The sequence below is a fragment of the Phyllopteryx taeniolatus genome, chromosome 11 (assembly GCF_024500385.1).
Source record: "Phyllopteryx taeniolatus isolate TA_2022b chromosome 11, UOR_Ptae_1.2, whole genome shotgun sequence".
Lineage (NCBI taxonomy): Eukaryota > Metazoa > Chordata > Actinopteri > Syngnathiformes > Syngnathidae > Phyllopteryx > Phyllopteryx taeniolatus.
Window position 1 is genome coordinate 6829975 of NC_084512.1, and position 21929 is coordinate 6851903.

Below are 21929 nucleotides of genomic sequence, written 5' to 3' on the forward strand. Positions count from 1 at the left end.
CAATTTGTCCTTTCTTATGTGTTATGGCTGAATTACCAGGATGGTTCTGGTCAAATGTATTTTTGAAACTTTATACTGAGGAAAAAGAATACTAAGAATTCATTACTGTCACACATAATGAGGAATTTGTTTCTGCTAATCTGATACAAAGCCTCTTGCAAAAGCTCCTATTCCCAATGGAGGGACACCAGTGGTTTTAAATCCCATTCTGATAGTACAGTGCCCCCTTGTGGCCGTATCGCTGTCTAGCTCAGTGTTTCCCAACTTTTATTGAGCCATGCCAATGGCACATAGTGTATACTAGGAAAAAACAAATCTCACGGCACGCCAACAAGAAAAAGTACCAAGTACGGCTAAGAGACCCCCTATGATGAATAAAATAAATGGATCCATATTTCCCTTGCCCTGACGCGGATCACCGGGGCCCCCCTCTGGAGCCAGGCCTGGAGGTGGGGCTTGATGGCGAGCGACTGGTGGCACAGGCCGAAGAGGCAACGTGGGTCCCCCTTCCCATGGCCTCATCACCTGCGGGAGGGATCAAGGGGGCTCCTCGGTAGTGGGGCCCCCAGGGGTGAAATCAGCACCTCGAAATCTGCGGCCATGGTCCTCATTCGGAAAAGGGTGGAGTGCCCTCATGACCTTTTTCATATGGTTCCCATCATTCTGACACAAGTGTGCGCGGAAAGTGTGGTGTAGGACCCAAGTGCACACCAAACCACCGGAATAGTTGGAAATGATTTTAGTATCAACTGTGACAGGTCCCTTCAAATCCGTATAAAAATTAACTTCACAGTCAAGATGGCAAAACTTTGAAAATTAGACATTTGTCTTGGGGCAAAGTCATGTAATGCTCTGTAATCCACAGGTAGCAGGCCAGGGATGCTCACACTTCATTGTTGTCTCAAACCACAATTCACAGAGAGCAGGACGGGAAAACTCACATATCGTTGTCTTTGTAGCAGAAAACAGCCAAGGGGGCACGTAGACAAACATGCTTAGGCAGAACTCATGGTCGGAGGCACAAGGCTGGGCAAACAGCCACAAGGAACAGGCAAACGTGGGATGGCAGAACTCGTGGTCTGAGGCGGAAGGCGGAGGGGACTCACAGGGTACTGCTGGAGCGTGAAGAGTGTCGAAAAATCTGACGAGCGAGTCATCAACAAAGCCTTCAATAGGTGATTGTGGCTGCCTGCAAGGTGTTCGTGACTGAACGTGGCTGACAGATTGTGACCGTAAAGGGGTTTTCTTCACCAGGGAAAGGACTGTGTGATCGCCCACTTCTGTGGTGGTCTTTCCTGCACATTCTGGTGTAAGTGATGTTACCAGTGTTTGCTTTCTTTCAAAGAAACTGAGTACCCAATACTAAGTCCAGAATTGCATCTAATATTTATCATTGCATAATTACAGTAATCTGCCACTAAGGAGAATGCAGAGTTTTTGATCGAAAAATAGCATGTAACAAAAACTCTGAATTGTGTTGTCGTGCACAAGCATGCGGGTAGCAACCCCGAAGTTACTACACCAAAAACACCTGCCAATAATAACTTCAAGACAATGTTTGATTTCACCCTGAGTCACGTCCCACTTGCCCTCGTCTTTTATCCACACCCACACAGACAAAGGTAAAGAGCCACGTGACTTCAGGCTTACGGGCAGTGGGGTGTGTGTTGAGTGTTGGATGGCCAGACAATGCTTACCATCCCATCAATGAGCAGTGCAGTGATGGCCCAAGTGACAACAATGGGGGATGCGATGAGGAGTCACCAGGACTGCGCTGATGTGTACTCTAACGTGGCCACTGTCAGCTCCACTGCAGGTAAGTTAGAAAAAAACATACTTATTCCTATAATTGTTCGTTAACTAATTGGGGGGGGGGGAGCCTATTTTTAATCAATCATTTTTCATTAATTGCATTTTCATAACTAGTAAAAAAAAAAAATACACAACTTTGTTACCATATAGAATTGATTGAATACAGCATATGTACAATTGATATGATTAAAAAAATTATATTATTATTATTGAGGGATAATAATTATAATATAATAATAAAAGATAATAATGTCACTGAGTGTTCACCAAGGAAGTTAGGTTTTCATCACGTGTTTGTTTGTTTGTTTTTTGAGGGGGTGTGTGTGAGGGGGGGGAGAGGGCCAGTAAGATTATGCACAAACTAGGGCAAGGGCCAACTAGGAATTTTATGCAACCCCCCCTCACCCCCTGCCCACACAAAATTGTAAATTTCTCAGTAAATAATTCACGTTTAAATAACACAAAATTAAGAAATATGCAATATGTTGATATATACAGTATATAAAATGTAGAATCTGGATTGTCTGCCTCCTCTGGATGCTGGTCTAAATAAATATATGTATATATTTTTTAACATACTACATATAAAATGAATAGTTAAGCCACTATAGGGTGCTGATATGCAAGCAAGAAACATGGATCAATTATCAAATTGGCCTTTTTTTGTGTGACTGGGCAATGTTAGTTCAGTCCTCCAGTCTGACAAATTAATCACTTTGCTGTTAGTTGTGGTAATAATCTGCATCAAATCCCTCCGTTTCTGGTATCTCTTTCTCACGAGCTTGTGTTTGGCCGCAAAGCTCTCTGGTTCTCAGGTTGCTTCATGGCAATGGGAACCACGAAGTCTGTGTAATCCCTCTTTTATCGAAAAAAGTCATCATTGAGGTAACGGGTTAAGTCATGCTTTTTTGCAGGATGCCAACCTGGGAAACACAAGGACATCAGGAAACAGGAGCTGAAGAAAAGGTACAAAACCTCACCATCTTTGTTCTTCCTGAAAGCAGATATTGGAGATTCGGTGAGCAAGGTGTCATTGTGTGAGACTTCCGTGGCTGTGGGTGTTAGTCGGCGGAGCCGAGCCTTTCCGTCTCCGGTGAGAAGACGCCTCCGCACAACCTTCAGCCGTAAGCAGCTGGAGCAGCTGGAGATGGCCTTTGGACAGAACCAGTATCCTGACATCTACTACAGAGAGGAGCTGGCCCGAATCACTAAGCTCAATGAGGCTCGCATACAGGTACCTGCTAGGGGTTGTCCATACTATTCGACTAGTCGACTTGCCTACTCCACAATGAGGTTTAGACCATGGCATCGACGAGTCGCTAAGAAGGTTTTTTGTCCACTTGCAGCAACAGATAAGTCCACTGTATGCAATTACCGTAATTGATTTCAATTGTCTCCTATTTCTAAATGTGCAGCTTTGGTAAGTGAGGGAGAACCAGTGAAGGGGGAAAAAAACAGGCTTTAGCAAGATTTGGAACATTTTTTCAGCCCACACTATCACAGTAGAAGAACAGCGAGGGATTATTTGACCACACATGAAGAGTTCCGTGATTATTTGCAAAAACATTGACAATTCCCATCATGCAGGTTTTCCCGTTTGGCCAAGTTGTGAAAACATGACCTGGTTGTCCCAGTGGCAGGTACACCGAGCAAGAGGACATTTTTTTCCTCCAGCTGGAAATACCATCACAGTACTCCGGGTGCTGCCTTCACCCAGTCCACGTCTGTGTTCTTGAGTCTATGGTCTACACAAATTAGGTGTATGAACTGTCCATTGATGGTGAATGTAGACTATTACAAAGCATTCCCTCCTATGATTTTTACTTTTTTTTTTTAATGATAGTATTGTACTGTACTTTTTTATTAACTCAAACCCGGTACTGAATTTTTTTTTAATTATGACGTCATCAGCGACTAGTCCAACTCGACTTTCATTGTAATTGTGTCGACTTAAAAAGAAATCAAGTCATGCCACCCCAAGTATACACACACACTTTTTTTTATATTAGTATCTATGTTCACTTTCTATATCTCCTCTTCAGTATGTGTGATGTGTGATCACCCAACATTATTGTCTCGCTATGCTGTTTGTGAGTAAAAGAGTACTTAAAGTGTGTGCCCAGAATTGTCTGTTGCAGTCATAACACTAAATTATCTTATCGTTAAGGAGACATACATACTCTACTCTATCTTATCAACCAAGTGCTTTATCAACCCTACGTCAGTACGTATTATACAAAACCCACGCAACACAAAACATTTGTAATACAATTTACAGTTATTTCACACGTGTAATAACATTTGAACGATCTTGCAGAATGGAGCTCGGCAGAATTGCATTTAGCAATGACACCACTTATCTAGCCAACTAATGGCAGACGCACAACTCAGTTGAACGATACAAGTTGATATCCCACCATATATCATATACCGTCTCCACCGATGTCAAAGCAAAACCGTCCCCAAATCATGCTCAATCGCTAATTTAATACATACACACACAAAAATTGCTAATTAATTACACTGTCATTTATAAAATATTTATAATAGCGGCTAGCTGCTAGCGACCAGTTGCCGGTAGACTCGCGACGGCCGACGGACTCCTTTTCCGAGGCAGTTTGATAGTTGCAAAGGAATCTGTACACTTTACTTTTGATGCCGACAGCCGGACACACTTGCGGTTCCTACCGATCCATTTTTAACAAAGCAGGCTAACTAAAATATAGCAGCCAAAGCACCGCGGTAGTTCCAATGTCGATTCACAGTCTGTGGGCGATGACGTTTTCGTCCAACATGGCGCTGCCCGTACATTGATGGCTTATTCTTAGTCCACGATCGCAATATTTAATCAGAGTTCTGTGTTTTGACTAGTGCTGGATCATACAATGTAAAAAAGAAGAGTAATGTGAAGGCGGATTTAGTTCCCCTTTCAGGATTAAGTTTGGTTTCCTGTGATTGGCTGTCGACCAGACTCCCAAAAGTCAGTTGGCATAGGATCCAGTTCACTTGTGACGGTGTGACCGTGATGGATGGATTACATTTGGTACTTGTTGCCTCGTGTCCGCTGAACCACCAAGTGTCTCGTCCGTGTGTCAGCAGGTGTGGTTCCAGAACAGAAGGGCCAAACAGCGCAAGCACGAGCGGGTCTCCCAAAAAGTGCACCCGCTGGGTGTGATGTCAGGCCACAGGGCACTCCTGGGCAGCATGCACGTCGCACCACCCATGGCCCGGCAGTACTACGCCCAACCCCTGGCCCACATTCCCCACGTCGCTACAGTGCTGCCTGCCAGAGTGTACCCCCATCATCCCCAAGGTCCAGTCAGCCAGTGCCCGTTTCCCTCGGTGCCATCGCAGGCGGCCTCTCAGCACCAGCATGAAGAATGGTACAGCCACGTGAGGAGCAACCTGACCTCAACGATGTTCTCTCTGACCTCTGTGCAGCCCCTGGACCCCTCCTCTCACTGGAGCTAAGCACTGGCCAGCAAATAAAAAGCATCACGCATGAGGAGTTTGCCGTTTTTTTCTCTCCGGTATTCCTGAAAACTAGTCTGTAGAGTTCTCAGTTAGGGTTTCTCAAGTATCACCCAAAACGTGTCAAATATTACCCGGTTCGATAAATACATTTTCCTCTGTACTGTCTAGACTTGTATGAATTACAAATGGTGGCTTTCTTTCAAGTTATTTGGACATTTTTGGTGTTCGTGCCCACAACCACAATGTATAACAGACTAAGAACAGTCGGAAAATTGAAATTTGAATTGTCTCCTTGAGTCAATGTACATTTTTTTTAAAAGTCAAGTTCTATTAGCTGCTGTTTTTGTCTTCTGCAGTTAAACAGAATTATTGTACTTTACTCGATGCTCAATGGTTTGAAAACTTGGAATTTAATACATTTATTTACAAAATTAGTTGGTGTCAAATTAATGAAAGAAAACCATAGCAGTCTTCTGTTTACAGATTTTAATAGTTTACATTCCAGTGAAAAAACATACACATTATGTTCATATTTCTAAATATTTGTATTCAACAGACTGAAGAATCAATACAAGATGGGAAAATATATATTTATAGAATTCATAAACTGTACATTATCAAAAACTCACAGATGGATTTGACAGTTTCAAAGATGTTTTCATCTTGAGGCAGCTAATATGTCAAGTTGTGCATGTGTGTGATTTGAGCTTCACGAGTTTACAAACAAACAGCAGCAAGTCAATCTCATCCAGTGATAAGAGGCAGCATTGCACAGGCACTGCGATACATTCACTCTGCGATGACACTTTCCTGTCACGTATCCCGCCGGACGCGTGAACACAGCGAGTATGACAGCCATTGCCTTCTATGTGTAAATTTGTACTTTGACAATCAACATCAAGATACAAGTTTCCGGAAGAAACAGAAAGTTTCCCCCTAACATGTTGTATGCACTGGTATTAATTATACAGCACTCTTTTTGGTTTGTGTAATAATCCCTTCAGTGGTAGTCCATCTTTACACTGCCAAAATCAAGGTATGCAACCTTGGCCAGACACTCCAAAGGGACTGGGGGGGAAAAAAAAGCATTTGATTTGGGTGAAGCAGCCTTTACAAAGGCACTAATTGTAGGAAACTGCAAGAATGGAAAGTGCAGATTTTTATTTATTTTTTTGCTCGCAAGGTATAACCTAAAAAGGGATACGTTTCCCATTTGGCTGTTTTAAATTGGCAGATTTGCTGCTTCAGATGGGAGAGAAAACTTTATTTGCTACCGACAAGACTGGTCCTTGCAAGAGAGAATGGTGCTTTTACCGTGGGGGTGGGGGGGGGGGGTGTAAACAGCTTGACAAAGAGGTGACACCAGTATTAAACGTGGTGATGTGTCATTCCAGTGATTTGGCAAACTCAGCGTAGTCTATGTAACCGTCATTGTTCTTGTCATCATCCCTCAGAACGTCGTCGATGAGCTTGATTAGATCGTTTTCTTGTATTGGCTGGCTGTCCTCGCCTCTTTCCTAAAAAAGAAACCAAATAAAGTAGATGTAGAATCAGCAGCAGTGATGTGAAAGCATATTTAAAAAATAAAAAAATAAAAAAAAATGCAAATGTTTTAAGTTGGATTTCTTGAAAACGTCTTTTCCAGAAGTTATATGTGGGGAATGAGATATGAATAAACAGATTTTTAGCCAGTGGGAGGCCCAAAAACAAAAGATGGATTCATCAGTTCCAATGGTTATACACTTTTCTTAAGAATAAGAGCAATACCTCCACTTTTTTTTTTTACAACACATATGAAACAGTAAAAAAAAGAAGAGTAGAGAGTCACAGTATGTAGCTTTTTATGTTTGCTTTTAACCCTTTGTTGTTGAAGAGTGGATATTTTTTACATCCATTTGAGCATTACATATATTAAGATCCTTTGAAGTACATTGAGTCAATAAAAAAAAAACTGAAATATGCACATATTTCTATCCTCATTTAAAATGGGATTTTTGTCATACATCTGATTAGGAAGTGCACGGTCCTACGTGGCCCCCTGGCAGCGCCGTCGAAAAATTGTGCCCCCCCCCTCCATTATTTTAGTTTCCCATCCCTGCTCTATATGTTCCCTGCGATTGGCTGGTGACAAGTTCATGGTGTACCTCACCTCTTACCAGAAATCAGATGACCCGAGACCCTAATGAATTACAACAGCTTTAGTGGGAAGTAAGTAGCAAATGTTTACATTCATTTTTGGTCACACCTTTTAAGAGGAAAAGCAAATGTATGCACAAGAGCACAGCTCCCACCTCTCTGTGGACGTGGGTGATCGCTGTAGCCAACTCCAGCCCGTCTAAAAGGTTGTTGCCATCATAATCGTGCATCTTAAAATAGTGAAGCTGAAGCTCCTGAGGTGACATGTCTTTTTCTGGTTTGTCAATCACACCCTCCAGATGCTCCAGAATGTGGCTGCAAGACAACAGACCAATTGCTGTGCACTGCTGCTGTGTGTACTCAAAAGTCCAGTAGAATGTGCAGTATTGCGGCATCTCTCACTCTTTATCCTGGACCATATTTTTGTCGAGGCGGCCGTGACCATGCCCCGATAAGTGAGCTGCACTCTTGACAACGGGGGGCTGTCTCTGATGCTGACAGCGGACACACAGAAGACAGGAGGACAGGAAGAGGAGGAGACTGTGACGTCTCATTCTGCTGGAAGGCACAGGGACACGCGGAGACGGTTAAATATCTGCCTAAGCTAAATCATGGTTGAGAAACACCTGAATATGTAATGAACCTATGCAGGTTTTTGGAATGTGGGACGAAGCCGGACTACCCGCAGAAAAGCCATGAATGCACAGGGAGTACCCGCAAAGTCCACACAGCAAGGACTGAGCTGAGATTTGAACCAGGGACCTGGCAACTGTAAATCTAAATGTGCTGACCACTATAGGAAACAGTTTTGCCGAACTTCAAAAATCAATTATCCAATTTCATTCACAAATGATCCACGCCAGACAAATAATAACAGGCCGAACTTTTGAATGGTTTTCGTAGATGGAAGAAGAAGGAGAAAAAAAAAAATGGAGTCACCTGTTGTCATTCAACCAGCAGAAAGAAAACTTTGTGGGCAACAACGGGCCCAGAATTCACAATGAGTAATTAAATCAATTTAAATAGACTGATTTAAAAAAATAATAATGCGTGTGTAAATTGAGACCGGATCCTCATTATTTCAGTTCACGGTACGTACATAGTTTTTGTAACGTTTTTTGTTTGTTCGTCATGTATATTATTGTGCCCTGACTCAATAAAAGATGGGAAACGCTGACAAACGGAAATTAAAAGATACAGCAGCCGGACAACATCAAACTCAAACGCATTGCACGTTGTGAATAGAAACCGCGTTGCGACCATAATTTCAGACATGAACTAACCTCTGCAAAAAAATTGGCATCAGGAATCTATGGCGTGCTTGCAATAAGTCGACGTGTCACGTACATAACAACGATGGCAGAGTACATTGAAGAAAAAGCTGCACTGCCGTTACTCAAAGCCCGCTGTTGATGCCGTAGCTAGCACCGAATTTTACATTTACAATACTTTCATTGTAGCACGCAAATTATTACAGTGGACGAGTTTTTCATACAGCCGCATATACTGTTAAAAGTTTTCACCTGGATAATCGGCGTTGTGTGCGCTTGTTTTTCGGTGCCCGGTTAACAATAAGCGGTCACAGCTTTGACAGTGACACCAGACCCAGCTGCTTGCCGTAGTTCCACTTGGACACGACATAGCATCGTGATTGGTTGACATTGACAAAGAAGAAACAAGTGGAACAAGATATACACTTCAATTTCTTGACAAGTTTTGCATTAGCTTTTCGACGCCGTTTAATCTCTGGGAAATGTAATTATATAAAAAAACAAATGAATATATAAACGAGGATTATCTTTTGAATTATTTTTGTATAGTATGGGCGCTATTATTTGCACGTAGCACGATACTGGAACTCATCATTCAATAGTTACATGGCATCTGGCTTCAGGTCGTCCATCCATTTTCTGGACTGTTGATCCTCACTAGGGTCGCGGGCGACCGGAAGCCTATCCCAGCTGACTGGGCCGTGTCTGATTACAATTAAAAATGTAAATACAATGTGGTTAAAACTGATTACCACTGACATACACAATACATGTGATCAACAAATTCATCAATTGATTTTATAAAATAAATAAATAAATAAATAAATTAAAAAAAGACTTTCTGGACAATCTATCATTATTATGGACCTGTTGTTAGCGCTGCCACGTACTAATGCTTGCTATAGACAGCTTTCGGTCACGTGCTATGTATTTGTTTGTCCACCATGATGGGAGGATACACTAAACTAGTAGAGACGACTTTGTTTTTTTCCCCTGCATAACCCTAATTTGTTAATATCAGCTATATAAATTTTAAAATCTCCTTAGATGTGCTAAAATGAGGGCTGAGTATAGAGAACATTTGGAAGCAGTGGCAAAGACCCGACGTGATGACAACGTGCTCGTCATAAATAACTATGATCCCTATATAATTTATCCATCTCTCATCACCTAACTGCATGCCAAGACAAGCGCAAATAAAACCGAGATATGTTTCACTTAATGAGTTACAGCTTGCCTTACCTTTGTCCCTCCCACCTGTTTTGTTTACAACCAACCATCACACAGTAATTCACCATTTTTGACGTTAGCTATCAAATGTAGCTATTAAAAGATGAATAACATTAATAACATTAATAAGCACAGCAAAGCTATCGTTGACAATTTTTTTCCTCTGTGAAAATTTGCACTCAGGCCATCAAACTCATCAGTTTTCAGTTGCTCATTATTTAAAAAAAAAATATTTGTCATTATTGGAGAACCCTCCTGTTTGTTTCCACCCAAATAAGAAAATGTGAAATGTGAAGTCACAGCAAAATACAGGTGACCTTTCACCATTACATAACACCTACACTCACTTTTGCATTTTGGACTTTCAGTGACAGGCAGACTGGTTAATGTAGTCAAAGAGAAAAGGCCAGAGTGGCATAATAAAGCAGCAAGGCCCCAAACGTTGATTCAAAAGATGAGTAATCGTCAGCTTCTTGTGAACGTGGAGAATTGGATAGCGGAGAACCAGAATGCTTTCCTGCCACCAGTGTGCAACAAGCTCATGTGAGTAAGCATGCGTGTTATATGACTTTATGAACAATATTATTTTATAGGTGCAACTACAGAAGAGCTCATCTGCCTCACAGTTCTGGGGACTGGGGTTCAAATCCTGGTCCCGCCTGTGTGGAGTTTGCATATTCTCCCCGTGCCTGGGTGGGTTTTCTCCGGGCACTCCGGTTTCCTCCCACATCCCAAAAACATGCGTGGTAGGTTGATTGAGGACTCTAAACTGTCCTAGGTGTGAATGTGAGTGCGGATGGTTGTTTGTTTCTCTGTGCCCTGCGATTGGCTGGCGACCGGTTCAGGGTGTACCCCGCCTCCCGCCTGGAGATAGCTGGGATAGGCTCCGGCAGCCCGCGACCCTAATGATGAGAAGCGGTAAAGAAAATTAATGGATAGATGGAACTACAGAGGAGATTTCAGAGCAGCGATCATCAACAAATAGAATCAAATCTCACCAGATCACAAGATTTGAGCCAGTTTGTTGGCGGTGATGTTTGTTTAAAGGCGTGCATTAACTGTTTTTATTTCATCCAGGCACTTTTCCCAGTTAATCATTATGTTTGTTGGAGGGCCAAACACCAGGAAGGATTATCATATAGAAGAAGGGGAGGAGGTATGACAAGCACTGATTTACAATCAATACCGCCATATACAGAATTGCAAACGACACAAATGCACATGACAATGGTATAAGTGCTGCTGGTAGTTTTAATTATCATCGATGTTACACAGATCACACGCCTCCTCCATTAGACACTACTGTTGGTCTGGACACCCAGACAAGGGGCAAACTCTACTTTCATTTTGCAATATTAATGAATCACCTATTACTTTTAGCTTGATTCATGTTTGTTAGCTTTTGTGTTGCAATCTTGCAGTGAATATGGTAGTCAGCTGGTAGCTTCATACAATATGTAGCGCACACTCTGCAAAACGTTTCTCCTCATCCCCAAAACTTCATACTCATGCATGATGTGGAGGTTATGTAGTAATATACTATATGTTATGGCAATATTGTTTATTTCCAACAGCTTTTCTACCAGGTGAAGGGTGACATGTGTCTGAAGGTGATTGAAAATGGCAAGAGCAAGGATGTGCACATCAAGGAGGGAGAGGTGAAATCCAATATACTACATTCACACGACCAGAGATGCAACATTATGCGTTAGAAATGAAATGGAGAACAATGCATGCAGATCAACTCATTAAATGGTGTTATCACAATAGCTGTATGCCTTGTTTTCTCTTTTGGGGGTCCTATAGCTAGCAAAAACATGCGCTGTATGTTAGGGTCATCAAAGACAAAAAATTGAAAGGGACTGTGGATGGTTGTCTGCATGTGTCCGCCCCATGACTGACAGGTCATCAGTCCAGGCCAGGGTGTACCATTGACCAGTAAACCATTGACTAGGGCCATTCCACTGGACCCAAACAATTCAGCTTAGCTTTAAAAGCTAAACTGCAGTAAGGTTGAAGAGCACAACAGAGTCGGCTCCACAACAAGACCATGAAAAACAAATCCTCCCATGGAAATTTCATATTTGACTCAGTTGGCCAGTTGTCGGGGCGCCTCGGTGGGGTCGGCGGACCTCCCTGGGTCCCTCGGTTTGGGATGTGTCCCGTCCGCCGGGCTGCTCTCGGGTGGAACCCTGGGCCCGATCCCGCCCCTCGATTGATTGGGTGGGGTCCTCAGCATCCGCGGTGCAGGCACAGCAATTACAGGACACTTCTGTCAGTCTTTAAAATGGTCTCAATTCACTTGCACGAGTCCGCAGACACACACCCCTGGGACTCTTTCACTGGGTGTGGGGTCACGCACTGACTGCGACAAATAACTCATGAATATGCGAATTGCTTGTGTATCCCCTCACTCATACTCTCATCCTATAGACTTTTATAATTTACATAGTCAATCCCACCCCACTTCAGTTGTACAGCCGGGTTCACGACCCTTGTCTTGCATGCTTCGTCTCCTGTCCTTGCCCTGTTCTATCTTGTCCTGTCCTTCCCTCACAGGGTGTAGCACTACAGCCCCATGCAACACTCATATTTAATGTTTCATTGTTGTAGATAATGTAATGACTTACTTTTCTCATCCTGTTTACAATTAGTGCTTTGTCTTTTATCTTCGTTTCTCTCTCCCCTCTAGAAACTTTGTTCTGTTCGACTGATCGACTCTGATTCCCAATTAACTTCAATTATCATACTTAGAAACCACAGCGGAAGCTTAAAAACTCCACTGTGACACAGTAAAACTGTACCGGCATAAAAGGGATACAGTGCTTCCGTTCTGCTTGACCTAACAGCCGAACAGGACAAAATAAATAAATAATAATAATAATAATAAAAAAATAAAAATGTGGCTTTTATCTTGTTTTGGGAAAATAGCTCTTCATTTGTCCCCCTTAGTAATATGGGGCCCCATGATGGTATGTAGCAGTTTCATAGTGCATCTCTTCAAATCACAATTTTCAGATGTTTCTCCTGCCTGCTCGGATCCCCCACTCCCCTCAGAGACAGGCCAACACTGTGGGACTGGTGGTAGAGAGGAAACGGCTGCTGACTGAGACTGACTGCCTCAGGTTTTGCATTGAACCTACTTGGAAAAGAATGGCAAATGAAAACAGCAGAAGAATAAATTGACACAAAATGTAGATTTCCACATATCACGTGATTTTATTTTGTCACTATGCAAAATGAATGTGTGCCTGATTCAATTTCATCATGTAGACACAAGCATGTGCTGATGCCTTCAGGTACTATGTTGACAACACAACTGACATCTTGTTTGAGAGATGGTTCTACTGCGAAAATCTCGGAACCCAATTGGTGCCGATAATCCAAGAGTAAGAAATATTTTATGATCACCCACTCTTCATGGCTCTATTTAAGATAAATTCCTTTTCTTACCAGGTTCACGGCATCAACACAGTGCAAGACAGGAAAACCTGATCCGAGTGAGATGCTGTGTGGGGATCTGCACTTATTAAGTTTTTTCAGAATGTCATTATCATTATTTTTTGAACAGGTGAAGTCTTCGGGGAGCCTCCATTCCAGATGAACAACATGAACGTGATGTTGCCCTTCTGCTTGAAGTCCTGGCTGGAAAAACAAAAGCCATTCCTCGCCAGTGGCAGCAGCATTAACATGTTTGGAGCTCAGTTTGAGACAGAGGTACAATGTTGGACCTTATCAGACACGAATGAAGCCTTTCATTACGATAAATACAATTGAACACCGAGATAACGTCAACGATCAATAACATAGACTCACTCACCTGCCACATTATGTACCCCCGTAATATCTGATAACACACATATTTGCATGCATACAAGAAAGCTTTTGAGTGACATTGTTAAAGAGGCACTAATAATTGAACAATAGGTTGAGTAGCATAAAAGCAACCAAATACTGTATATGAAACACAACAGTATGATTCAGTGCATTTTGTTCACCACGTTACAAAGTTATTCTAGTTTATTACCTCTGCACAGTAACAGCTCTTTTATGCAGGTGTACCTACTAGAGGGTGCATCAAAATTAACATTATTTCTCAGTTGGAAAGTAACAAATCAGCTTAATTTTTCCATTCGGAGATCATTCGAAGCCGCCACGGTGGGCGCCTGGTTAGCACATCTGCCTGTGTGAATGTGAGTGCGAATGGTTGTTTGTGCCCTGCGATTGGCTGGCGACCAGTTCAGGGTGTACCCCGCCTCCCGCCCAAAGTCAGCTGAGATGGGCGCCAGCGCGCCCGCGACCCTAGTGAGGATACGTGGTTTAAGAGAATGGATGCATGGATGGAGGTTTGGGGGGTTTGCTTACACATTTCTTGATAAAATATACTGTCACATGATCATTTAGATGTGGGCAAATTTAGCTGCCATCCAACGTGGCATCTTGCAGGGTTAGCAAAAACGTGATTCTTCCCGTTGCATTTATCAATCCTTTCATATTGTGTGTCTTGCCATACAACAGCCACTTTTTTTTTTCAGAGAAGAAGGTTGTAACATCAGGAATATGAAATAATACTGCTGCTTGTGATCCTGACAGGTGACCATGTATGGACCTGGTTTGTCTGACACATCCTTGCAACAAAGTGATCTCTGGATTTGGCAACTGGTATGTTCTATAAATGTGCTGCTTATTGTATAGCTTTATGTTCTGTGTGCTATCTGATGATTCCATCTCTAACAAGTTAACAATTTCCAACATGCAGTTAAGCCCAAAACAACCTTTCTAAATTCACACGCAATAGTTTGCATAATTCTGGAAGATTCTAGTATTTTTGTGCATAATGTAAAACATTCCAATCAGAATGAACTAGGCTTGTATTACAGAAAATAGTATGAATGAATTTCAGACATGGAACTTTTTGTAAAAATGTAAGTAATTCATATCAATATCACTTAAAGCAAGCATGTTGCAGGACGTTTTCACTTTCTTGAAGAATACCCATTCTCCAAATACAAATTCACTATAACGTTGTACACTGTAACATTGTAGCGACATTGTATCTCTTCTGCTTTTCACCATCAGGAGGGATCGTCCCGAGTAACCATGAATGAACAGGAGTTGAATCTATCTGCTGGAGACAGTCTACTCATTCCTGAGCACACCCAGTCAGCCCACCTTATTATTTGCAATATCAATGACACACTCTGATTTTCCATCTGTCATAAAATTTACGTGAAGTACATCAGTGGTTATGATTTTTAATACAGTATATATTCATATCTTCTTCTGTAGGTACCAGTGGAAGCGAAATGAGGAGACTGTAGCACTGGTTGTGGTTCAAAACCCCGAGCGTAAAAGACCCTGATCAGACCTGCCAGCAACACTCAACATGGAAAATTTTAACACAAAAGTCTTTCAGTCATATAATTAATGACAATAATAGAAAATACAGTTGCAAAAAAAAATACATAAACTCCCTGGAATTAGCTGGATTTCTGCATACGTTGGTCATAAAATGTGATCTGAGCTTCATCTGTTAAATCTTAACAATGGCAATAGACAAACATAGTTTGATTAAACTCATACCACACTAATAATGACATGTTTTCATGTGTTTATTGTACACACCATGTGAAAAGTCACAGTGCAGAATGGAAAAAACTTGTAAACCCCTAGGCTAGGGGTGTCAAACACATTTTTGTCACAGGCCACATTGTAGTTACAACTTCCCTCAGAGGGCTATTGAGACTGGGAAAAAATTATAAATGTTTAATTGGCTCATAATATTATTACATATACACAACACATTGGTGGATAACTAATTTTGAAATCAGAAGTCCAGGAATAGTTTTTTTCAGTTTTTGTTGACGTTACTGTTGTTGAAGCGCAACATTTATTACATATGACAATTTGGCTATTTGCTGCTGATTTGACACATGATTTGGTTTGACGGACCACATAAAACTGATGTGGTCGGCCAGATCTGGCCCCCGTGCCTTGCGTTTGATCCCTGTACCCCAGGCTAATGACTAATTGTCAGGAGTCAGCCAACCTCGAGTCTCATCAATGTGTTGAGATTGGAGGTGTTAGTTAATACTGCTGTGGCCTATATATATAACCATCCATTTTGAATTTGCCAGGCTAAAGCAGCATTGACTGATGTGAATTGTGCCTCACGCAAAAGAGCTCTGAAAAGACCGACAGTTAAGAATTCTTAACTAGCATACAAAGGTACCTCTAAAAAGTATTTTATCAAGAGATTCTGCAGGAGAATTTCGGGCCATCTTACTTGCCAATTGAAGGTTAACAAAAGACGGTTGATGTAACAGGACAAGAAGAAGTAAATCCACAGAATTGCTTCAAATAGAAGAAAATATGCCTTATAGAGAATTTAGAAAATGGATGGATAGTATAATTCCATCCATCCATTTTCTGAGCCACTTCTCCTCACTAGGGTCACGGGCATGCTGGAGCCTATCCAGCTGTCATCAGGCAGGAGGCGGGGTACACCCTGAACTGGTTGCCAGCCAATCAGAGGGCACATAGAAACAAACAACCATTCGCACTCACAGTCATGCCTCCGGGCAATTTAGAGACTCCAATTAATGCATGTTTTTGGGATGTGGGAGGAAACCGGAGTGCCCGGAGAAAACCCACACAGGCACGGGGAGAACATGCAAACTCCACACAGGCGGGTACGGGGATTGAACCCCGCACCTCAGAACTGTGAGGCTGACGCTCTAACCAGTCGGCCACCGTGCCGCCGGATAGTGTAATTATAATGTCTAAATATAATATTAAAACATACAGGCTATCTGAATTTTAGAACTTTACTGTTTGCAGTGCTCAACATTTCAATTCCAAGATGTGCATTTTATACATTTATTTAGAAATCCATTCAAGAGTCACAATTACTTCTTGCATTGATACATTGGGTGAAAATGCTGCAAATTACTGTAGCCATCTTCAATTAGTTGTCCATTCAAATCTGAATACAAATGTTGTTCTTATTTAGAAAATAATAACAAAAAATATATTGAGAATCCAAATATACATGGATTAGTCCAACACAACAACATAAAGGAAAACCTGAAAAATTTTCAACATTTCATGAATTTACTTTTGTGCAGTTTGTTCCAAAATGAGTGTGAATGAATTAGTTGATAGCAACTGTTGGAAGCTAATTTTTCTAGATTATAGCAATAGCTGTTCACGTGAACATTCTTATCCTCAGCGTGTTCTTGATTACATGCTGCTCTGCTATGAAGGCTGCAATAGCCCAAGGTAGCGCATACTCCAGAGTCACCAGTCCTCCCAGATTATATTTATAACCCGAGTAGTCCCAGGGACACGCCCCGAGCAGCCTGAGCCCGCTCCCCCAGCTGAACTCCCATAGGTAGATGAACAGTGTGTAGGTTATCAGACGCACAGACAGTGGTTGATGATGAGCCAGCAGCCAGCCTCTCAGACTCTCCATGAGGTAGATTGCACTGGCATACATAGGCAGCGCCCAGAGGCTGCTGTACCCCATCATCCTCCTGTCCTGGATGCTGCACCAGTCCAACACAGCAGTGAAAGTCACCTCACAGAAGCAGCCGTGCAATGCATACACATAGAGACGAGCCAAAACAGAGAGGGAACAAGTGGAGACCCTCCCACAAAGCTCTGCAGGGTCCTTATCGCCAACATGGCCTGCTACCAAGAACATTTTGTTAGTGCAACATGTGGTGGTGTGTGATAAAAAAAAAAAAATTCAACATTACTGGCTGCTAAAATGAAAAAAAACAAAAAAAAAACATATGAATTAAAAGTTTCCTTAAATGATACATATTTAAAAAGGGTAGATTGTTGCTAGTAGAACAGAGATGCCTCTCTTTTGTGTTTGTGTGTTGGTTCATAATGAAGTTTATTCATTGCCATCTACTGCCTTGTTCTTGTCAGTGTGCATGCTGCTGATTGCAGAAAATGCAGCTACTCACAATGTGGCTGGACAAACCAACCCAAATACTAAGTTCTGTAATTTTTGTTCACTTTTGTCAACAGCTCAACCTTGGTGGAGGTCTGCGCTCCACTGGGTGCTATTTGGGCGGCAGTAGCTCAGTTTTTGGGGGCTTGGACTTTGGAGTTGGAGGGCATGGCACCGAATATTATTGCAAATGATGGAGAGGCAAGCCCAAGAATAAAAGTGGGCAGTCAAAAAGTACTCACCTCTGTTGTTTTGGGGAATTTGAACATTATAATAAGATATTGTTCTTATAATTTAATATCAATTGGAACTGCCCATTTCTTCCCATATTTCATTGTCATTACCGTCTACACACATTCCATTTGTCACAGCTCAAGGATTGAGAGTCTAGAGTATCCTCTCTAATTGGGATTAATGATACAGTAGGTCATCTTAGCGGATCAACAACAACAACAAAAAAAAAAAAGCGCGCACGCATTTAGAATTCAAAAACAGTTTCTGACCAAAACAGATTGGGCAGATTTCATTGGAACTTCATTTGTGTTTCCTTGACGTGCAGTTAACTACAATAGACTGTACATTGACACTGTAGTGTAGTGTAGTCAGTGTAGACTGACTCTAGCTCCATCACTTCATTTTTGCCAGTGCCAATAAATGCGATATCAAGTCACCAAGAGTGAACATGAACAGCCATTAAACACGAGTTAACATGCAATTAACAGCCATAACTCTCACCTAAGGGGCCGCCACCATGCGTTCTCCTCTCATGTGATATTCTCGACTCCATCCTCAGGCAGCGTATGTGTTTCCCCCTGGCTTTTTAATCCCGTGCGTGCGTGTGCGTGTGCATGTATCTTGGGCTAAACATTAAGCTGATCCATATTAGACAGAGAAGTGCCCGTCCCAGGCTGAGATCGAAGACCAAGGGAGAGACCCGGGAAGCAAACCTAGACTACCTGATAAAAAAATGGTGTGGCACGAATGCCAATATTGATCGCAAAGTTGCTCATGTGAATGTTCCCTTTCACAATTTCAGTAGATGTACTCGCCCTTGTACTGATGCATGCTCTAAACCAAACATACTGTCATGTACTGTGTATTGTGCCGAAGCTCCATCTAATAGTGAGTCATTGAGTCAGTTTCAATGTTGATAATAGAACTTGTAAGATAGACATATGAGTAGTTAATGAAAGCTAACAATTGCCAATACGTATTGTGAATTCTATTGAATAAGCCAGTTAAAATAGTTTCATCGATTGGTCTACTGTAGGCATGTTAACTGCAAAACAACATTACGCAACACTACAGATCTCCAGTAAAGCTGAGACATTTCCATGAAATAGTCACTCCTTAAATGAACAAATAATAACAATGTCAAAGACGGCCGCATACTATATGTGATTCCATGCAGACAGGACGTATACTGTAATGTTGCCATGTGAGCATAGCAGTGCCAATTTAGGATGTTTATTTAGTGTGACCACCGAAAACCAGTTTGATGAATTGTAGACCTCCAGATCAGAGTCCAGGGAGTCAGTAAACATGCATGTGAAAGGAGAATATGCCACTACATCAGAGTCAATAACCGTAAAGTTATCAAGCTGTCAAACGTTGGACGCAAGTGCATGAAAAATTTGGTGTTCTTCTTTTGAGGAAAATCTTCATTTGACTAGGAATTTTAATATGAATGTCAAAATAACTTATAATAACTAATAACATCTGCGATTGGCTGGCAACCAGTTCAGGGCGTACCCCGCCTCCTGCCCGAAGATAGCTGGGATAGGCTCCAGCACTCCCGTGACCCTTGTGGGGATCAGCGGCTCAGAAAATGGATGGATGGAACTAATAACAATTATTCTATAAAGCCGCACCGGTTATTGTATGAAGAGCCAATTTCCAAAATAAAAGAAACATTTTCAAAGATAGATTTTCCTATGACATTGCGTAGATGTTACCGTCTCTTTGGACACTGTGATAGTGTAGATAAAAGCGCAATATAAGTGCAGTCCATTTACCATTCCCATGCCAAACATTTTTCTGCACATGGTGGTTAAAGGGGACATATTTTTAAACTTTTTCTAGTATTTGGGATGTAATATTGTCTCCATGGAGCCTCAGTAAACGTGAAATATGAATGAAAATAATCCACATATTCCTGAGTTCCCGACGTTTTTCGGTCGAGAGGCTTAAAATCAGGTCATTTGAATTTCTCGAGATTATTTACGTCACTCGCGAAGATCTCTGCCTACCTCTCCTCTCCCGAGCCAGCGCCGTCAACATAACAAATGTGTGCTCTCACACGTGGGTCTTCTACACAGAGGCAACCAATCAGAACAAAGGGGGCAGTCAAATATGGACAATGCGGATACAAAACTGGGTCCAACAAAAGTAGCTGTCAGAGGGGAATTTTATCGAAACTCGCATGACCAAATCAAGGTGATTTTTTTAAAATGAAATTGACATTTTTATAATAAGTCCATGTTAGAGAGCCACTATCTGGAGGTCAAAATATGGGCCCTTTAATGTATTTTAAGATACAGTAATTGTAGCACTTGCTATTAATGCCCAGGGCATCAGAAGCATTTTGTGTAGTTTCTTCATTGCCTCGATGCCATTGATGATCTTGAGCTGTAGTATGGACTGATTGTTTTGGTTAACAAGCTAAATTTTTTTTTACTAGTGCTTGTTACTGAACTTCCGAGTAATGAAACCCGGCAAGTTTAATAATAAAATCAAATTTGGTCCAGTGGTCTGTTATTTCAATTATAATACACTGGACCTCAAGCGGCGGCACGGTGGACGACTGGTTAGAGCGTCAGTCTCACATTTCTGAGGACCCGGGTTCAATCCCCGGCCCCGTTTGTGTGGAGTTTGCATGTTCTCCCCGTGCCTGCGTGGGTTTTTTCCGGGCACTCCGGTTTCCTCCCATATCCCAAAAACATGCATTAATTGGAGACTCTAAATTGCCCGTAGGTGTGACTGTAAGTGCGAATGGTTGTTTGTTTGTATGTGCCCTGCGATTGGCTGGCAACCAGTTCCGGGTGTACCCCGCCTCCTGCCCGATGACAGCTGGGATAGGCTCCAGCACGCCCGCGACCCTAGTGAGGAGAAGCGGCTCAGAAAATGGATGGATGGATGGATGGACCTCAAGCAGCTTGGGTTCTGTTCTTCACTCGTCTTCCTCCCGACCCTTGGACCTTGATTCCTGTATGAAAGGCACACTTTACTTTCGTCGGAAAAGAGGACCTTGGACCACTGGCCAACAGTCCAGTCCTTCTTCTCCTTGGCCCAGTTGAAACGCTTCCTACGTCGGCTCAGGCTCAGCAGTGGCTCGACCCGAGGCACCCGACAGTTGTAGCCCATCTCCCGCATGTGTCTGAATCAGAATCAGAATCATCTTTATTTGCCAAGTATGTCCAAAACACACAAGGAATTTGTCTCCGGTAGTTGGAGCCGCTCTAGTACAGCAATTTACAGAACACTTTGGAGACGTAAAGACATTGACAAAAAACAATTGTGCAAAAAGATGCAGAGTCCTCTAGCACTTAGAGCAGGTCGAATGACTAATATTGCAATAGTCCGGTGCAATGACCATTGTGCAAAGGGCGCTGAGACTTCAAGGAGTTTATGCGGTTTAAAGTGACGAGTAGTGCGATAATCTGGGACAATGTTGGTTGTGCAAATGTTACAGATACTCCTCAATCAGTGTGCAAATGGAGCAGATGCTACTCTGGCATGAGTGGCCAGTATATGCAAATAGTGCCGCATGGCGAGACAACGACAGTGAGTGCACGAGTAGTACATAATTGGCCCCACAGAAATGTGACAACGAACTCAAGTCAAAAAATTGCCAGCTTGTTGTAATGGAATTATAGGTTAGGTGTTTAAGAAGTTGATCGCAAGAGGGAAGAAGCTGTTGGAATGTCTACTAGTTCTAGTTTGCATTGATCGGTAGCGCCTACCTGAGGGAAGGAGCTGGAAGAGCTGGTGACCGGGGTGCGGAGGGTCCGAGAGGATTTTGCACGCCCTTGTCTTAGTTCTGG

General features: G+C 42.2%; 4 protein-coding genes across 13 annotated transcripts; 2 read left to right on the top strand and 2 right to left on the bottom strand.

The window, feature by feature from the left end:
• Positions 1 to 1685: 1685 nt before the first annotated feature.
• prop1 (PROP paired-like homeobox 1) lies at positions 1686 to 5827 on the top strand. Of its 4 annotated transcripts, none has more exons than XM_061790862.1 (3): positions 1686 to 1816; positions 2727 to 3046; positions 4909 to 5827. In XM_061790862.1, the coding sequence occupies exons 1-3, from the start codon at positions 1690 to 1692 to the stop codon at positions 5281 to 5283; spliced, it is 822 nt and encodes a 273-aa protein (XP_061646846.1). In that variant the 5' UTR covers positions 1686 to 1689; the 3' UTR covers positions 5284 to 5827. The 4 variants fall into 4 exon arrangements, with proteins under 4 accessions (XP_061646846.1, XP_061646847.1, XP_061646849.1 ...); XM_061790863.1 differs by having other exon boundaries at positions 4912 to 5827; XM_061790865.1 differs by having other exon boundaries at positions 1690 to 1816; positions 2817 to 3046.
• Positions 5828 to 5857: 30 nt separating this feature from the next.
• Positions 5858 to 9387, bottom strand: mcfd2 (multiple coagulation factor deficiency 2, ER cargo receptor complex subunit). Of its 5 annotated transcripts, none has more exons than XM_061790871.1 (4): positions 9300 to 9387; positions 7825 to 7980; positions 7578 to 7737; positions 5858 to 6803 (listed from the first exon to the last, which is right to left on the bottom strand). In XM_061790871.1, the coding sequence occupies exons 1-4, from the start codon at positions 9323 to 9325 to the stop codon at positions 6672 to 6674; spliced, it is 474 nt and encodes a 157-aa protein (XP_061646855.1). In that variant the 5' UTR covers positions 9326 to 9387; the 3' UTR covers positions 5858 to 6671. The 5 variants fall into 5 exon arrangements, with proteins under 5 accessions (XP_061646855.1, XP_061646856.1, XP_061646860.1 ...); XM_061790872.1 differs by having other exon boundaries at positions 7825 to 7977; positions 9300 to 9340; XM_061790876.1 differs by lacking the exon at positions 9300 to 9387 and adding an exon at positions 8946 to 9282 and having other exon boundaries at positions 7825 to 7977.
• Positions 9388 to 10277: 890 nt separating this feature from the next.
• haao (3-hydroxyanthranilate 3,4-dioxygenase) lies at positions 10278 to 15520 on the top strand. 2 transcript variants are annotated; one of them, XM_061790849.1, is made up of 11 exons: positions 10278 to 10466; positions 10550 to 10669; positions 11001 to 11079; positions 11498 to 11581; positions 12942 to 13048; positions 13223 to 13312; positions 13380 to 13423; positions 13495 to 13640; positions 14517 to 14585; positions 15003 to 15085; positions 15213 to 15520. In XM_061790849.1, the coding sequence occupies exons 1-11, from the start codon at positions 10378 to 10380 to the stop codon at positions 15283 to 15285; spliced, it is 984 nt and encodes a 327-aa protein (XP_061646833.1). In that variant the 5' UTR covers positions 10278 to 10377; the 3' UTR covers positions 15286 to 15520. The 2 variants fall into 2 exon arrangements, with proteins under 2 accessions (XP_061646833.1, XP_061646834.1); XM_061790850.1 differs by lacking the exon at positions 10550 to 10669 and having other exon boundaries at positions 10281 to 10466.
• A 1216-nt stretch (positions 15521 to 16736) lies between these two features.
• LOC133486139 (transmembrane protein 229b-like) lies at positions 16737 to 18843 on the bottom strand. Of its 2 annotated transcripts, none has more exons than XM_061790877.1 (2): positions 18622 to 18843; positions 16737 to 17615 (listed from the first exon to the last, which is right to left on the bottom strand). In XM_061790877.1, the coding sequence occupies exons 1-2, from the start codon at positions 18671 to 18673 to the stop codon at positions 17131 to 17133; spliced, it is 537 nt and encodes a 178-aa protein (XP_061646861.1). In that variant the 5' UTR covers positions 18674 to 18843; the 3' UTR covers positions 16737 to 17130. The 2 variants fall into 2 exon arrangements, with proteins under 2 accessions (XP_061646861.1, XP_061646862.1); XM_061790878.1 differs by having other exon boundaries at positions 16737 to 17612; positions 18622 to 18840.
• Positions 18844 to 21929: the final 3086 nt, after the last annotated feature.

Coding starts and splice junctions, on each gene's coding strand:
- LOC133486139 (XM_061790877.1), bottom strand. CDS start 18,673: ATGGAGTCGAGAATATCACATGAGAGGAGAACGCATGGTGGCGGCCCC. Junction 17,616..18,621: donor GCATGGTGGCGGCCCCTTAG/GTGAGAGTTATG, acceptor TGTTCTTGGTAG/CAGGCCATGTTGGCGATAAG.
- mcfd2 (XM_061790871.1), bottom strand. CDS start 9,325: ATGGACGACCTGAAGCCAGATGCCAT. Junction 7,738..7,824: donor AATATGGTCCAGGATAAAGA/GTGAGAGATGCC, acceptor GTTGTCTTGCAG/CCACATTCTGGAGCATCTGG. Junction 6,804..7,577: donor TCACCCACGTCCACAGAGAG/GTGGGAGCTGTG, acceptor TTTCTTTTTTAG/GAAAGAGGCGAGGACAGCCA.
- prop1 (XM_061790862.1), top strand. CDS start 1,690: ATGCTTACCATCCCATCAATGAGCAGTGCAGTGATGGCCCAAGTGACA. Junction 1,817..2,726: donor CACTGTCAGCTCCACTGCAG/GTAAGTTAGAAA, acceptor GCTTTTTTGCAG/GATGCCAACCTGGGAAACAC. Junction 3,047..4,908: donor TCAATGAGGCTCGCATACAG/GTACCTGCTAGG, acceptor TCCGTGTGTCAG/CAGGTGTGGTTCCAGAACAG.
- haao (XM_061790849.1), top strand. CDS start 10,378: ATGAGTAATCGTCAGCTTCTTGTGAACGTGGAGAATTGGATAGCGGAG. Junction 11,582..12,941: donor TGCACATCAAGGAGGGAGAG/GTGAAATCCAAT, acceptor CACAATTTTCAG/ATGTTTCTCCTGCCTGCTCG. Junction 15,086..15,212: donor CTCATTCCTGAGCACACCCA/GTCAGCCCACCT, acceptor CTTCTTCTGTAG/GTACCAGTGGAAGCGAAATG.